We start from the raw sequence: 16,109 nt of genomic DNA, 5'->3' as shown, positions 1-16,109 counted from the left end.
TTAAAAGAAAATTCTGATTAAACTGGAAATTAAAGTAGGGCATTCTTTTTGTTTGTTTTTTGTTTTTTCTTTTTTCCTACCTCAGCAAATGTCTTCAATTTTCTATTCAGATTTGAAGATTGGAAGCAGGCCTGTAAGAGACAACAGACTTGAAATTTGTGATAGGATGATGTGTACCAATTAAATAAATGATTTAAGCATATGTAAACCTACTTACTCTGAAAGTTTTTTTTTTAACTTATTGAATCAGTTAGTGAAAAACATAGATTTTGTGATGTAGAAATTAGTGACTACACAAACTTTAAAAGCTTGTGTTAGTTTTGAGCACCAGTGTATCAAGTGGACTTTTGAAACTTAACTGTTTTTCTTTCCCTCAGGTTGTCCGAGCGGAACTGCATTGAGATTGTTAATAAGTTGATTGTTCAGAAACAGCTAGAAGTAGTTCATACACTCGATGGAAAGGAATATATTACTCCAGCCCAAATTAGTAAGGAAATGAGAGATGAGCTACATGTCCGAGGTGGTAGGTAATTCTTTAGTGGGTTTTTTTTTCTTGAATTTTTGGAAGGGGCAAAACAAAAACCTGTAAACATGTCATTGCATACTAAATTATAGATTATAAGATATCCTTTTCAATGTTGATAATCAGGCTTAATATTTTGGGGGTTCATGTAAACATGGTCATATAATTTAAATGAACTCAAATGTTATCACTTAAAATAGTTTATCATTTTGAGTTATGTGTACTATATGTGAATTGTTTCTTTTTACAATTCCTTAATTTATTGCATGACTCAGGGAAGGGTATTCAGCTGCCTGTTATTAGGTGGTAATTGTGAAGGGGGACAGTATCTTACAGGATTATAGGTTTTTGAAAATCAAGGCTGTATTTCTTTTTAAGGCTTACTTGTACTTACAAATTAGATAACTCAATCCAGTGTGGTACTACACCAATCATATTGTATGAAATACTATTAAAAGCACACACAAAGTTAGTTTCCTTTGTCTTCTTAAAATTTGAACAGAGTACCAGGCATATTTGAATACTATTTGATTAAAATAGAATTAACTATGAAAGCTTCTCTTCATATTATCAGAGGGTAACATTGGTCTTTGTTTTTTTTTTTTTTTTTTATCAATTTTCTTTCACAGTCCCTTTAAAATATGAGTTATAATTTGAAATTCTTAACAGATATTCTTATGCTGATATGTAGAAACCTAACGTTTAGTATCAAATAATTGAAAAAAGTTCATCTTAATTTAGCTGTCAATATCTCTTTGATCTCAGTAGATAAATTCTGAGTTGTGAAGAGAAATGAATATATCCATAGATATAGCCAATTTGTGTGCCAGTTGGTGCTCATAATTGGCCTGATGTTATTTAAAAAAAAAAAAATTTTGGAAAGTAAATTATTGCTTGTGGCTTCAGCCATGAAGACTTACTCAGCCATCAGCTAATGGTGTGTGTTTGAAGACATTAATTATTCTGGCTTTCTGTTCTATGCAGAAGGACTTTGACCAAAACTTAAATGTTAGAATTTATAGCTTTGGGTTGGTGTGTACTCATATGTCATTTAAAATAAATGGATGTCTTTTCTTCAAAGGTCGAGTAAACATTGTTGATCTACAACAGGTAAGTTTTAAATTTATAAATTTTTTGCTTTAATTTCTCAATTTTTTGATACTGTGAATTTGTTCAAGTATTCACTAATGCTGGTATCATATTTTGTATAGTGTTTGTAAAGAAATAGTTATGTAAGTCTCACTGATACACTGAATTGATTTAATAAGTTCTGATACATTGAAATGATTTAATAAATTTTGATTTATTGAAATTATTTAATAAGTTGGCCTTATTAAAGAGTTGGCCAACTCTTCCCCAGTTGGCTTTCTTGTTATTAATTTTTTACCAAATGAAGTCATAGTTATCATCTTATGTAAGTTTATGTAATTTTGGGAGAAAAATCACCAGTTTCAGGTTTATATGTTTTTAGTATATGAAACTAATAGAGAAATATTTTTAAAAGCAGAAGCTACTTTCAAAAAATACAAATATATATGTCATTACTAAGGTACACTATAAACAAGAAGCCAGAAAATTTTCTGTAAAATGCTGTCTGTTATATAAATATGTAATTTACTGCTTTATATAAACTTACTAGCAAGTGACAGTGTAATTCTTTAGAACTAAAAATAAATAAGCAATACACCTCTAATTTTTTATTTGGCCAATGCTTTTTGTATTATTTCAGATTGATTCAAAATTTAAGAATAAGCAATTTCTTTCTTTTTCTTTTTTTTTTTTTGAGATGGGGGTCTCCCTGTGTTGCCCAGGCTGGTCTCAAACTCTTGAACTGAAGGGATCCTCCCACCTCATCCTCCCAAAGTGCTGGGATCCAGGCATGAGTCACCATGCCTGGCCAGCAATTTCTTTAAAAATATAGTTCTAAGTGTATATTGTCAAACTTAAGAAACAATGCAAACTTATCACTAATAGAATTTGTGTTTATTTTCCAGGTAATTAATGTGGACCTGATTCATATTGAAAATAGAATTGGTGACATTATTAAATCAGAAAAACATGTTCAGTTAGTGTTGGGACAACTGATAGATGAGTAAGTATAATAAAGTACAAATTTAGGAGCACTTCATTGATTTTCTTTCTTTTTTTTTTAATAGTGTTTAAATTTAGGCCAATTATGGCCAGTTAGACATTTCGTTTAGAACTCTTACAGTGCTAATTTTCATGGTAAGGTTTATTTCACTTTAAGAGTAAGTGCTTAAGCCACATATGGTGGCATGTACCTGTAATCCCAGCTACTCAGAAGGCGGAGGCTGGAGGATTACTTGACCAGGAATTTGAGACCAGCCTACGTAACAGCAAAGATCCTGTCTCAAATTAAAAAAAAAAAAAAAAAATTTAGTGTTAATGTATGGAATACTTAGAAATAATATAGACTTCTATGTTTTTCTTAAGAAGAAAATGTAAAACATAACTTTTACATTCTTTCCCACGTAATCTTAACTCTGAAAGCAAATTTGTTCCAAAAATGTTAATGGAAATCGAATACAAATCTCCACTTAAAAAAATCCCAGCATGCCAACCTGGCAACATGGCAAAACCCCATTTCACTAATTAAGTTTACTAATTAAAAAATTAGCCAGATGTGTGACTCGCACCTATAGTCCCAGCTACTCAGGAGGCCGAGGTAGGAGGATTGCTTGAGCCCAGGAGGTCAAGACCGCTGTAAGCCATAATCATGCCATAGCACTCCAACCTGGGTGACAGAGTGAGACCTTGATGCCAAAAAAAAAAGAAAAAAAAAATTTATTGTTTGATTAACCTTACATTTAGCTACACTAATGAGAAAAAAATATTTTTAAAAATATGAGTGATGAGTGGTGTTCATGTACACACACATTTCATTACTTTTGGGGCATACTTCATTTCAACGGAAATTAAACATAAAACGAGTTAACAGAAAAAAATTCCTAATTCTTTTTTCTATTCTTTTCTTTTTTTCACTATTAGGAATTACTTGGATCGGTTGGCAGAAGAGGTAAATGATAAATTGCAAGAAAGTGGTCAGGTCACCATATCAGAACTGTGTAAAACCTATGATCTTCCTGGAAACTTTCTGACACAGGTATGTATTTTTTTTCCTAATAATACAATATGTCTTTTTACCAAAGGATTTTAAACAAAGACTTTGAATGGAAGGGGAAAAAAACGAGACTTCCTTACCATCAGTTGATTTATTGCAGGTGTCTGACTTGATATATGTTGTAGCAGTATATTTGTGGGGTGCTTCTTGTACATTAATGGTTCTGAGGAGACACTTTAAAAATGATTGTAATCTTCCTGAACCGAGAGACATCCTAAAACTAATTTATAGACTAAGCTCTAGGGCTGCTTTGATGCAATTAGCAATTGTATAATAAGTGTACGGATTTATTTAATGCTTTTGATACCAGCTATATAGAAACTGTAACCAGACAATTAAATTTCTGATTGCCCAGTTAAATTTCAAGAAATAATTGATAGAGATAATAATTTATAGGGGGTACTACTGGCATCTTGTGAGTAAAGGTCAGGGATGCTGCTAAACATCCTACAATGTACAGGACATCCCCCCAACAAAGAGTTTTTTTGTTCCAAATGTCAGTAGTGTCAACATCTTTTGATTTCACCATTTATCCTCTTCTAAACTGTCAGAATGATGGGAAGAAGAACCAAGGAATCTGACATTCTCTTAACTTTAGGTATTTGTGTCAGTACTTAAATATCTTATGTGTAATAACAATGCTGCCTGAAAACATAGGCTATTTTCTTGTTTACTTTTTTCTGTTTTTTTTGTTTGTTTTTTTAGAATCATAGAAATTCATTTGGTAGAGCGGAAAGGACATAAGCTTTTGAGATTTTTAAAAGACCTTGATTTGAATACTGTCTGTACCACTTCTTATTTGACATTAGGAAAATCATTTCATCTCTTTTATGCTTCACATTACATATCTGTAAAACAGGAAATACTGTTTTTTTTATAGGCTTCATTGAAATCTAGTGAAATATCTAACACAATGGAGAAACTAAATAATGCTAGTCCTGTTTTATATTTACTGAAACAAGGGAAAATCCAAATCTCTCTTTAGGTATCTATCACTTTGAGAAATTCCAACTTGCAAAATTTGCCAAACCATAATTGCATGAGATTAATTTATAATACAAGCAGATTTACTTGCTCATATTAAGAAAATGAGCTTCCCTAACTCCATTTAAAATACCATTTATAGTATAGATCTGTTTTATATAGTATTTCAGGAGCTGAAGTTCTATTTTACATGAGCAAACATATGTTAATCACAGGACAAAAAATGTATTTTTAAAATACTTCTTTAAAGTATCCAGCTCAAATCCAAATGATTTCTTATAAAACTGTTTCTGAATACATTTTAGTAACGTATCTAGTTTTTAATATTTTTCAGTTCCATTCTGAATATAGCAGTATTCTAAAAGCTCATTAAGTTGTTTGAAAAACATTTTTCTATATCATAAAAATTTGAACTGAGCTGACTTGAGTAGATTTAACTTAGAATGTGAAATATGTCCAAACTTATTTCTGATGTACCTGATGCCAGTCGTAGTATAGCTGTGGAGAAAATTCTGCTGAACTTGAAAGAAGGTTACCAAGAAATCAGATCATCTGCCATAGATCTTCTGGACAGGCATAAATTTGCATTAGAGAGAATAACTTTTGAGGTCTTACGTTTCCCTATGCTGCAGAATCTGGAATGACACTTATACTTCTGTTAGTATTAGAAGCTCCAGAAAGGGTCTTCTCCAAGACCCATTTGTATGTTTTGGCTCTCTGTATATTGGAGGCTGCCCATATCTAGAAACCATCATATCAAATCATCATCATATTGATAGTCATTTTTATTTTATATTAGAAATAGCCCTCATTAACAAGAGCTAATATGACAGCTCAGCCTTTTAACATGTAAGCAAGCAATTTGACTCATTTCTTGGCTCTGCTATGAGATAGTGAACTTTTCTAGATACTGAATCTTCACTTTAGTTGATATATCTTATAATTTATGCTTGTTGAAATTTCTCGGTCACATGATTGATACCTCAGCATGCAGCATGACTTGAGTATAACTATGCAAATGCATATGTGTAATTATTTTCTTTTAAATTAATAAAAATTTACATCTTTACCCACAGGCACTAACTCAGCGACTTGGTAGAATTATCAGTGGACATATTGATCTTGATAATAGAGGAGTAATTTTTACAGAAGCTTTTGTAGCTCGACATAAAGCACGTATCCGTGGACTATTCAGTGCCATTACCCGGTAAGTATATTTTAAAGAATATATATTTTCATATTTCTTTGATCATAGTTTGCATTTTTTTCCCAGCAGCTGAATCTTTTTCTTTGTTTTAATAAAGTCTCATTTAGGACCCCAGTTTATTAAACAGATTAAAGGGCAGTTTTTGTAAAATAGAAATTGAGATTCCAGAGTTCTAGAATGCAGCCTCTCTCTCCAGTCCGCATCTCCTTCCTCTCCCTACTTTCACCACCCTTGTGACCCCATATACACTTCTGCAGAATGCAGTTTAAAAACTGCTGCCCAGATCAGTATGTAAGTGTCACCCTTGAATCATGGAAAGAACATGCAATTTAAAGTCAGAAGAATTTTCTAGGTTCATAGCTTTATCACAGAATAGGCACATGACCTTGAGCAGATAAGTCAGTCACCTAACTTCTTTGGGCATCATATGGGGCTAGAGAATTTTATAACATTTTTTACTTTATAGCATTCTATAATTGTAATGAATAACAATGTTACTTTCAAAGTTACTGACTTTTCTAAAATAAAAATTTCTGAAATATTTGAATCTGTGTAACAGACTCCAGCATAGAATTCAGAAAATCTGTATTCTTAATTATCTCCTCTGTCCTGTGTCATCAACTTCATCTCAGTGGCTATATGCCCTACCAGCATTTAAGTATGTCCAAAAGTCTCCCATTTTAAAACAAATCTCTCTGAACCCCTTTATTCTATATCATCTATCATGCTGTTTGTTCCCTCCCTTAAAGTGAACCTTCTGGATAGTTGAAATCTACATTCAGTGTCTCAGTTACCTTCTGTCACTTCTTAACCCACCTATCTAGCTTCTACTACATATATAGCACTCATGTCTCAATATCTGTAAGTCTAATGGGTACTTTCTGTTTATTTGGCTTTACAGCAGCATTTAACTCCAGTTACAACTTCCTTCTTGAAATATTCTCTTTTTTTTAAACATAACACTTTAAATTTCTTCTTATCTCTTTTGGCTGCATCTTCTAAGTTACCTTCTCTAGCTCTTTCTTTCACAATCCTTTAAAGTGTTGTTTCACGCCATCTTTTCTTCCCAGTTCTGTGCTGTCATCTTAGGTGATTTCACTGGCAGCCACAGTGATTTCTCTTTTTGTCATTCAACCAATCAACAAGCATTTGTTGAGCACCTAATGCATGTAAGGCACTAGGGTACAAAAGGGAGAAGGTTAGAAGGAGAGGTTGTATTCTAATGAAATGATTTCCTCCCTCCCTTCCTCTGTGCAGGAGAACTATTTTTTCTGACCAGTTTGAGAGGGAGTTGCTGACATGATGTTCTGTCACCACAGATACTACAATCTGTATTTCCTATGGAAAGGGGCATCATCCTATATAGCTATAATATGGTCATCAAAAACAGAAAACTAACATTGATTGATTACTACCATCTAGTCCTTGGATCCCCTTTATATTTTACTCGTTATTGTAATAATGTTCTTTGTAGAAAAAGGATCCAATTCAGGATCACAGATTGCATTTAATTGATATGAGTCCTTAGTCACTTTCAATCTGGAATACTTACTTGATTTTTCCTTGACATTCATGACCTTGACACTTTTGAAGATCACAGGCCGATTATTTTATAGAATGTTCATTGTTGCTTGTCTGCTATTTATTGGATTATAATCTGCTATCATTATTTACATGTTCATACTGGCCCTGATGTAGCTAGTGGTAGCGCCTGCAGGTTGGCTTTTTACATGCCCCCATCATTCTTGAAACTTTCTTTTCTTTCTGGCTTAAGATGTTCCAGGCTTAGTTCACACTTTCCCTGTCCCAAGCCTCAAATCAGCCATTTCTCCAGAGATCTCTGCTTTCTTTTAGTAGAGTATGGGATTTAGAAACCAAGATCTGGATACTACATTACTTACCACTATTGGGTTCTCACTGCTCCCAGGCCCTCTCAGAGTAGACAAGCTAGCACAGGGCCTTCAGTCCCCAGGCTACCAACCAGTACCAGTCTGTAGCCTATTAGGAACCAGGCTGTGCAACAGGCGAGAGTGGGCAAGCCAGCATTACCACGTAAGCTGCTCTTCCTGTCAGATCAGTGGCGGCATTAGATTCTCATAGGAGCGTGAACCCTATTGTAAACTGTGCGTGCAAGGGATGTTGGGTGCATGCTCCTTATGAGAACCAAATGCCTGATGATCTGAGGTGGAACAGTTTCATCCTGAAACCATCCCCCACAACCTGGGTCCATGCAAAATTTGTCTTCCATGAAACCAGTCCTTGGTGCCAAAAAGGTTGGGGACTACTGAACTAGGAGTTACACATACACATGTACATACACCCCTCTATACATCTGTATTTCTATATCTTTATCTATGTGTATTGGAAACTGTGAGTTTGTGCTGATACTTCCAATTCTAGTCCAATACCGTAAGTTTCATTTCATTCTAGTTTCCTTATTTTCCATGTTTGTAGCTTTCTTCACTGACTAGGAAAAATCTAACTCCTATTATCCTTAATGTATTTAGTTACTTGATTAATTCCCCTTATGTGACTGGTTTCCCATTGCTACTGCAGCTCCCTTTCTCATGTGGGTGTTCTCTTTACTCCATGTAGGCTCTGACAGCCTGCACCAGATCACCCTCCTAACACAAGAAATGGATGGTTGTTTCTGGGGAGAGAAACTGGGTAGCTGGGTGATAGGAATGGAGAGGGATTCTTCAGTTTTATAACTTTTTTGTACCCTGTTCATTTATTACGTTGTCAAAAACTAAAAACTAGAAATATCTTTGTTCCTATTTATAAATATTTACCTTTTTTCTTTGACTAATTATTGTGGTGATGGTAATTTTCATCAAAATCAGCTGTTTTTCTCATTCATAGTAGTCCTGAGTTTCACTATATGGAGGTACCATCAAATAATGAGAGGAAAATAAGTTTTGAGCCTCAAAAGATGTTGCTAGGTTGTGTGGCTTCTAGATAGTACCATTTAAGGCACCATATCTTCATATTTGTCTCTTAAAAATAAGGAACCATCCCACTTCTCTAGTCTAATTTCAAAGGAGACACCTGCATTTCAGACTTTTAAAAAGTTTATATTTCTTGTTTTTATGGATATTTCTTGTTATTATGGATAGCCAGAGAGAAGCACAGGAAGCAGTTAGTGAGAAGAACGATGTATGTAGGTATACTAAATACGTTGTATTCCAAATTGAAATAAAAACTCAGCTAGAGTTTCATCATACAAAAAAGCTGGAAATTTTGCACAACTCAATTCATTGTTTATTGAACACCCACAATACGTTAGGTACCTAGACATTTTAAGATGAAGTCCTTCAAGGAGCCTTCTACATTTTTGTAAGGATGTGTTTGGGTTGAAGGGAACAAAAGATAAAAAAACATGAGAGGTTGTAACAATTATAAGGTAAACAGAGGAGAGCAAAATTCACAGAGGACCTAGACTTTGTTGGTTTGGAGGTTTGCTATGGTTTGGATGTGGTTTGTACCCAGTAAAACTTATGTTGCAATTTGATCACCAATGTGGCAGAATTGGGAGATAGGGCCTAGTAAGTGTTTGGGTCACAGGAGTGGATCTCTCATGAATAGATTAATGCCCTCCCACCAGGTGAGTGAATTCTTGTTCTCAGGGGACTGCATTAGTTCTCTAGAGAGTATATTGTTGAAAGGAGTATGGCTTCCTTGGTTTTTCCCCTTTGTTTTCTCTTTCACTATGTAAATTGGAACAGCTTGAAACCCTCAAAAAATGTAGCTGCTCAATCTTGAACTTTCTAGCCACCAGAATCATGAGCCAAATAAACCTTTTCTCTTTGTAAATTACCCAGCCTCAAGGCTTTTGTTATAGCAACACTAAACTGACTAAAGCCCCTGCCGTGCTACCAGATACTATAGCTAAACATTTTGAGTAAAACAATTTAATAAAAAGCAAATTGATCCTAAGAATTTGGTAAAAATAATAATTTACTCAAAAACACAGTTTTAAATAGTCAATTCATTTTCATACAACTGTTTCTGCTTTCACAGGTTTGAAGTAGAAAATATTTACCATATCCTAAATCATCAACAATGGAGGATTGAAATGTTAGAATTACTTAAGTCGTTTTGTTATGTGCATTAAAAATGAAAACAGATCAACCTTAACTAGAAAGAACAGGCATACTGGCTTAAAATGAATAGAAAAAAAAATTGTAATCAGAATAAAAAGTCTAGATTATTTTCTTGTATCCTTTAAAAAAAAAAAAACTATAGGTATTATAAATGAGATACAGTCATAGGGGTCCACCCCAAAGAAATGAAAGCATTCATCCATACAAAGTCAAAAACATAAATGTTCATAGGAGCATTATCCACAATAGCCACAAACTGGAAATAGTTCACCCGTCTGTCAACTGATGAGTATATAAACAAAATGTGGTATATTCATACAAGGGAATGCTGTTCATCAATAAGAAGGAATGAACTACTGATGTATGCTTCATCATGGATGAATCTCAAAAACACAGAAAGGAGAGCACATATTAATTCCATTTATGTTAATGGCTAGAAAGGCAAATTTATAGAGGCAGAAAACAGATAATTGTCTAGATTTAGTAGTGGCAGCAGGAATTAACTGCAGATAGCTATCAGATAACTTTTTGGCTGATGAAAACATTATAAACTGGATTGTAGCGATGGTTGCACAACTCTGTAAATGTGTTAAGATCATTGAATTGTACATTTACTGTGGGGTAGATTTCATGTAATTTAAATTATACCTTATTGCAATAAAAATGGTTAACAAAAGAAATGCATAGTCATTGCAGAAAATAGAAAATACTCAAAAGCAAAAAAAAAAAAAAAAATTTAAAATGGATCCCTCTCAGTCAGTCACCCTAATCTAGCCTCATATCATTCCAAACATTTTCAGTGCACATGTGATCTCATTTTTCTTCGAAAATAGAACCATATGACATCCACTTGAATATTCCCAAGTAAGGAATGAGCCTCCCAGACAGAAAAAAACATTGAAGAAAAACCTAAAGACCAAGGCAAATAGTTACGTATCATGGAAATCTGAGAATTTAGAGGAATGGGAATGTAAACTGATCCTTGATTGCAAGTACAAGTTGATGTCCCTGATATTTCAGTAGCAACATTCCAATTAAGGATTTAAAATTTGGTGTAATTTTTGACTTTATTTTTAATTTTAAGTATTTAAGTATTTTTCTTAAATTCTAATTATCCTATTTTTTAAGTTCGTTAATCTATAACACTATGAGTAAGAAGTTTTTTTGTTTTTTTTTTTTAACTTTCCATAAAGACCTACAGCTGTGAATTCTTTGATTTCAAAATATGGATTTCAGGAGCAGCTTCTTTACTGTGAGTTTGGTTTAAATTATATTTACTTAATTAGCTGCTGAATAGGCTGTTAATGTAAAACTAACTTTAATGCTTTTTCGTCTTTGTTAATGTAACTAAAATATTTCCTGGTTTAAAAAAGTTTCTGTATCGAGTTTTATATATGTACCTATCTGTGATACTCACCACACATTTAATATTGGTTAGCCCTAGAGGAGTATAATGAAAAAAAGTAAGCATTTATAATGAAAATATATGTCACACAGACTCTATTATACATGTACATATAGAGATTTAAAATTGTAAGATTAAGAATAGTTTTTACTTTGTTTCTTATGATTTTGCTACATTATCTAATATGAAAGTAAATCGTGTTTCACTAACAATTGTTACCAAGAGTTGATAGCAATAAAAGTACATTCTTATCATTGAAACAACATATTATCTCGAAAATAATCTTTGTTCATTATCTTTGTTGTTTGTGAAGCTCTTGGGAGGTTTTGAGGGTTTTTTAATGCTTTGCTGAAATAATTTTTAAAAGCAATAATTTTGTCTTTCAACTCAGATTATCTGTGCAAATGTAAGAACTAAAATGAAAAATGGAAAAGAAATATCAAGTATTGAACAAAAAATTAATTTTCACTGTATATTCAGAATATGAACTTTAAAATTTTTGTTTGACTGATTTAAAATTAAACTGAATTTTTTGGAATCTGTGTAATTAGGGGTTGGTGTAATTTCATTACAATGTAAAGTTCTTCAAATAACAGTGACTTCACAACTTTGGTCAGAATTTAGAATGGATTTACATTGTACAGTCATGAAATTGAAGATTGTGTGTTGTAGTCTATTGAGAAATCTGGACTTTTTTGATGTATTCTAATTTACTCAGCATTGCAATTTTAAAATTCATGCACAAACTAATTTTTATTTCTGTTACAGACTAATTTTCATTAGCCTTTCTTTTTGCCAATCATCTTTTGAATGTGCTTGCTGATTCACTTAGAAATAGCTCCCTTCCATCTGCTTTTTCCTTTTTAGAGGATTTTAGTTTCTAAAACAAAATGTTAAATGTTATGGTTTAAATAAAAATATAAATTTGGTATTAATGGCAGCACCTTCCACTTCGTGGTGGTGGTGATGGTAGTGATACTTAGTTAATAATTATTATTGAGTCTTTATTACCTGCCAGCTACCGTTCCAAGCAATTTACTTGAATACAACAATTCTGTAAGATGATATTGTTATTATCCCCATTTCACAGATACGAAAATGGAGAAATAAGGACAGTGACTTGTCTAGTGTTTCATAGCTAGTGGGTGGCAGAGTTGAGGTTTAGACTTAGTCTGATTCCAGAATTGATCCTCTTAACCAAGGCATTATACTGTTTTTATAGGTGGGGCTGAAATGTCTTACTTCAATGTAAACAGTGGAAATGTAGTAACTCTTTAAAATGCTAATAGTTTTATTTCACACTGCTGGTGCTAATATAGTCTAGGTGTCTTGATTTTTTTAATATTAAAAAATGGAACTTGTTAACACTAATAATTGTGTATTACCTGTTCTTCAAGTGTTTTATCATCTGTTTTTAGTGAATCATGAAATAGATAATGGCATGCTATGTTTTCCCCAAAATTACTCAAACTAAAAATTTCAGGTTAATATTAACTAGTTTGAGTTACAAGTTCAACACCTTTAGCTAGTTGCCAAAATGCAAAATTTCCCTGAATTTATAATCTGAATATTCTCATAAATTGCAGGAAAATTTTGTCTAAAATATACTACCTTTATTTTTGCTATTTAAACTTCAGGTTGGTTTTTTAAAGGTTAAGAATAAGTAAATTATGACATAATAAAGTATTTTACTTTTTAAGATTTATACCTACTCTGATTTATTTGTATTCATGTGGTTTTGTTTTAAGCTGTGCTTGAGGAACTTGTTAATAGCGGACGCTTACGAGGCACTGTGGTTGGTGGGAGACAGGATAAAGCTGTGTTTGTCCCTGACATCTACTCCAGGACACAGAGTACTTGGGTGGATTCCTTTTTCAGGCAGAATGGCTATTTAGGTAACTTCCTTATTTCTTTAAAACTAAAATTTCTTTTTAACACTAAACTCATTCTTCAAAAGTATTATACTAACCCTAGAGTTCTCCTTTGATCTGTGGGTTATATTAAAAATAATAATAAATAAAAATTTAAAAATGGGAACCCTAGAGTCTACATATACTGTCCTGTATGATCAGAAGATTATAATGGTTCCCTTCGAGTATAAAGTAATCACACTGTGAGTTTCTATGGGTCTTGGAACTGAGTTTAATTCTATAGTTACTGAACAATTATAAGGTAAAAAGGCTAAAAGCTGGTACTAATTGCTGCCAATCTTCCAGTTACATTTATTAAGATGGCACTATAAACTTAAAAGTATTTTTAAATTCATATAAGTAATTATATCTTACATTTTGTGAAGTTGCCCAGTTTTTCAGATATATCATCTTAGAAATATTTTGTTGACTATCAGATTTACAATGGGTATTTTTATTGGTTACCTAATACTTTGGAAACATTGAAATTATTCTAAATTCTGTGTCTGAAGTTCTACTGTCATTTGGATAAATTGGACTGAATTTAGTTATTTAAACAATTAGCATATATATAAGATATATATACATATATATAGCTTAGTTTAATCAATTTTATAATCCAAGTCAAACTGCATAACAGATTACTTCCTCAGTAATAAACCTATATGTCCTTAGTATATAAACAATTTAAACGTATGGTATAAAATACTGGGTTTTTCTTATGTTTTCTTGACTTCCTAAAATGTACTTTTCAGTTTCTTCAATTATAATCATGGATTAGAACTTTGTTATAACTAGTTTTCTTAACCATGATTATTTGGGGTGGAGTTAGAGGAGTTAAGAAGGTAGATATCTCTAATAACTTTATTGGCTGTAACTTTAAGTCTTTATTTTTCACTTTTGTCTTACATGTAATTGACAGTTCTAATCCAACTTTGTGATGTATTTGTAGAATTTGATGCTTTATCCAGACTTGGAATCCCAGATGCTGTAAGCTACATAAAGAAAAGATACAAGACTACACAACTCTTGTTTTTGAAAGCAGCTTGTGTTGGTCAGGGACTTGTGGATCAAGTGGAAGCATCAGTAGAAGAAGCCATCAGCTCTGGAACATGGGTTGATATTGCGGTATGTTTTATCTTTTCCTCACTTTTCTTTAACAATGACAACTGATATTTTACTAATATTTGACCATTTAGAAATTAGGATACATAAAGATGGTCTTGGCTTTGGAGGCAAATTCTAATCATTGTTATAACAAAAATAATCTTTAGGCTTAAAGTCTTGCGGGTGACCTACTACGTGTGGACAGTCAACATCCAGAATTCTATAAATCTCAAAACAAACAAGCAAACAGTATAACACTCCTGTTAATCGTGATAAAGAATTGATGAGACTTCTCACATCTTTTCCAAGCATTTACAGCTGTACTGGCATCAGGCATTGTGTAGCATTTGTTTATTCCTTATCCATTAATCTCTTCTAACGTATTAACACAAGCTGCCTTGGTATTGATAGTGTTTACTTCAGTGTTCAATGTTGACTTGCCTTTCAGTATGCCAACAAGATAAGTGTAGGTAAAAATAAATAAATGAGGCCAATCCATTATTTTCTAGTCGGGCCCAGACCCTCTTTATAAAGCAGAAATTCTTTGTTTTGGATATGAAAGTCCCAAAGATTCCAGATTTAAGTGTTCTTTTATTCATCTAACAAAACTACCTTCTGTGTGCCAGGCACCATTCTATTAATACTTGTTGGGGATATGGTAGCCAGACAAGCTTGCTGTCTTTAGGAGGGATACTTTCATTAGGGAGAGATAGTTAAGGAAAACAGTAAGATAATTTCAGATAGGAGAAAGAGTTATGACAAAATACATTTTGAAGGTTATCAGGATATTCTGGTGGACTGTTTGTGACATCGTGAGAAAGATGAACGATGTGTGCCTTGTAGGTTTTGGTGTTGTTTTGAACAATTGGAGATGTCTGTTAGGCATACAAGTGGGGAAGGTAGGCAATAGGATATATGATTTCAGAGCTCAGAGTGGTGATGAAACCAGAAATATAATTTGGAGGTAATCGGCATAAATATGGTTCCAAAAGCCACTGGACTTAATGAGATCACCTAAAGAGAGCATATATGTATATAGCAAATGGTTTCACTGCATTATATTGTATTTATACTTTATTTTTATTTTGTTTGTAATTCTAGCCTCTGCTGCCCACTTCTTTATCAGTTGAAGATGCTGCCATATTGCTTCAGCAGGTGATGAGGGCATTCAGCAAACAGGCCTCAGCTGTAGTCTTTAGCGACACTGTTGTAGTCAGTGAAAAATTTATAAATGACTGTACAGAACTGTTCCGTGAGCTGATGCACCAGAAGGCTGAAAAGGTATGCCAGATTTCCTTTTATCTGCTAATCTTAATGATATTTTCAATGTAGAATCATCTGATGTCTTTTGAAAAATGGGATAAGCAAAAGTGAACACTTGGTATCATTTATTATTTCCCTTTAATGTATCATTCCTTTTTATTTTCTCTCCCAGATTTGTTTTTTCTCTTATTCCCATCAAAACATATGACTTAAAAGTTGGTGAACTGACTTTATAAATTAAAATAACATAAATGAAATTACACACTTTTCAGTTAAGTTTCCTGAGGTTGGTCCAACTTTAAAACATCAAAATGCACAAAAAACAGTGTCTGTAGATATGTACAAATATACAGTGTATTTGTCAGTCAATACACAATATATTAATCTAGCAGAGTCTCAATAGTTTTTCCTATTTGGGGTACACAGACAGGGTAAATTACTGAAGAAAGAAATTTTGTTACCATT

The 16,109-nt window shown here is 32.9% G+C and overlaps 1 protein-coding gene across 1 annotated transcript in view; it reads left to right on the top strand.

Annotated features, from left to right (window-relative positions):
* The first annotated feature begins 381 nt into the window (after positions 1-381).
* UFL1 (UFM1-specific ligase 1) overlaps positions 382-16,109 on the top strand; it is a 30,012-nt gene continuing 14,284 nt past the window's right edge. The window contains exons 1-9 of the mRNA XM_011968395.1: positions 382-523; positions 1,605-1,633; positions 2,518-2,615; positions 3,533-3,647; positions 5,726-5,856; positions 11,153-11,211; positions 13,113-13,259; positions 14,227-14,402; positions 15,483-15,662. Of these exons, the coding sequence (XP_011823785.1) occupies positions 496-523; positions 1,605-1,633; positions 2,518-2,615; positions 3,533-3,647; positions 5,726-5,856; positions 11,153-11,211; positions 13,113-13,259; positions 14,227-14,402; positions 15,483-15,662 (963 nt within the window). The 5' untranslated portion in view covers positions 382-495. The remainder of the gene's footprint in view (positions 524-1,604; positions 1,634-2,517; positions 2,616-3,532; positions 3,648-5,725; positions 5,857-11,152; positions 11,212-13,112; positions 13,260-14,226; positions 14,403-15,482; positions 15,663-16,109) is intronic.

Source organism: Mandrillus leucophaeus, unplaced genomic scaffold (assembly GCF_000951045.1).
Source record: "Mandrillus leucophaeus isolate KB7577 unplaced genomic scaffold, Mleu.le_1.0 Scaffold841, whole genome shotgun sequence".
NCBI lineage: Eukaryota > Metazoa > Chordata > Mammalia > Primates > Cercopithecidae > Mandrillus > Mandrillus leucophaeus.
This window is presented reverse-complemented; position numbering and strand designations above follow the sequence as displayed.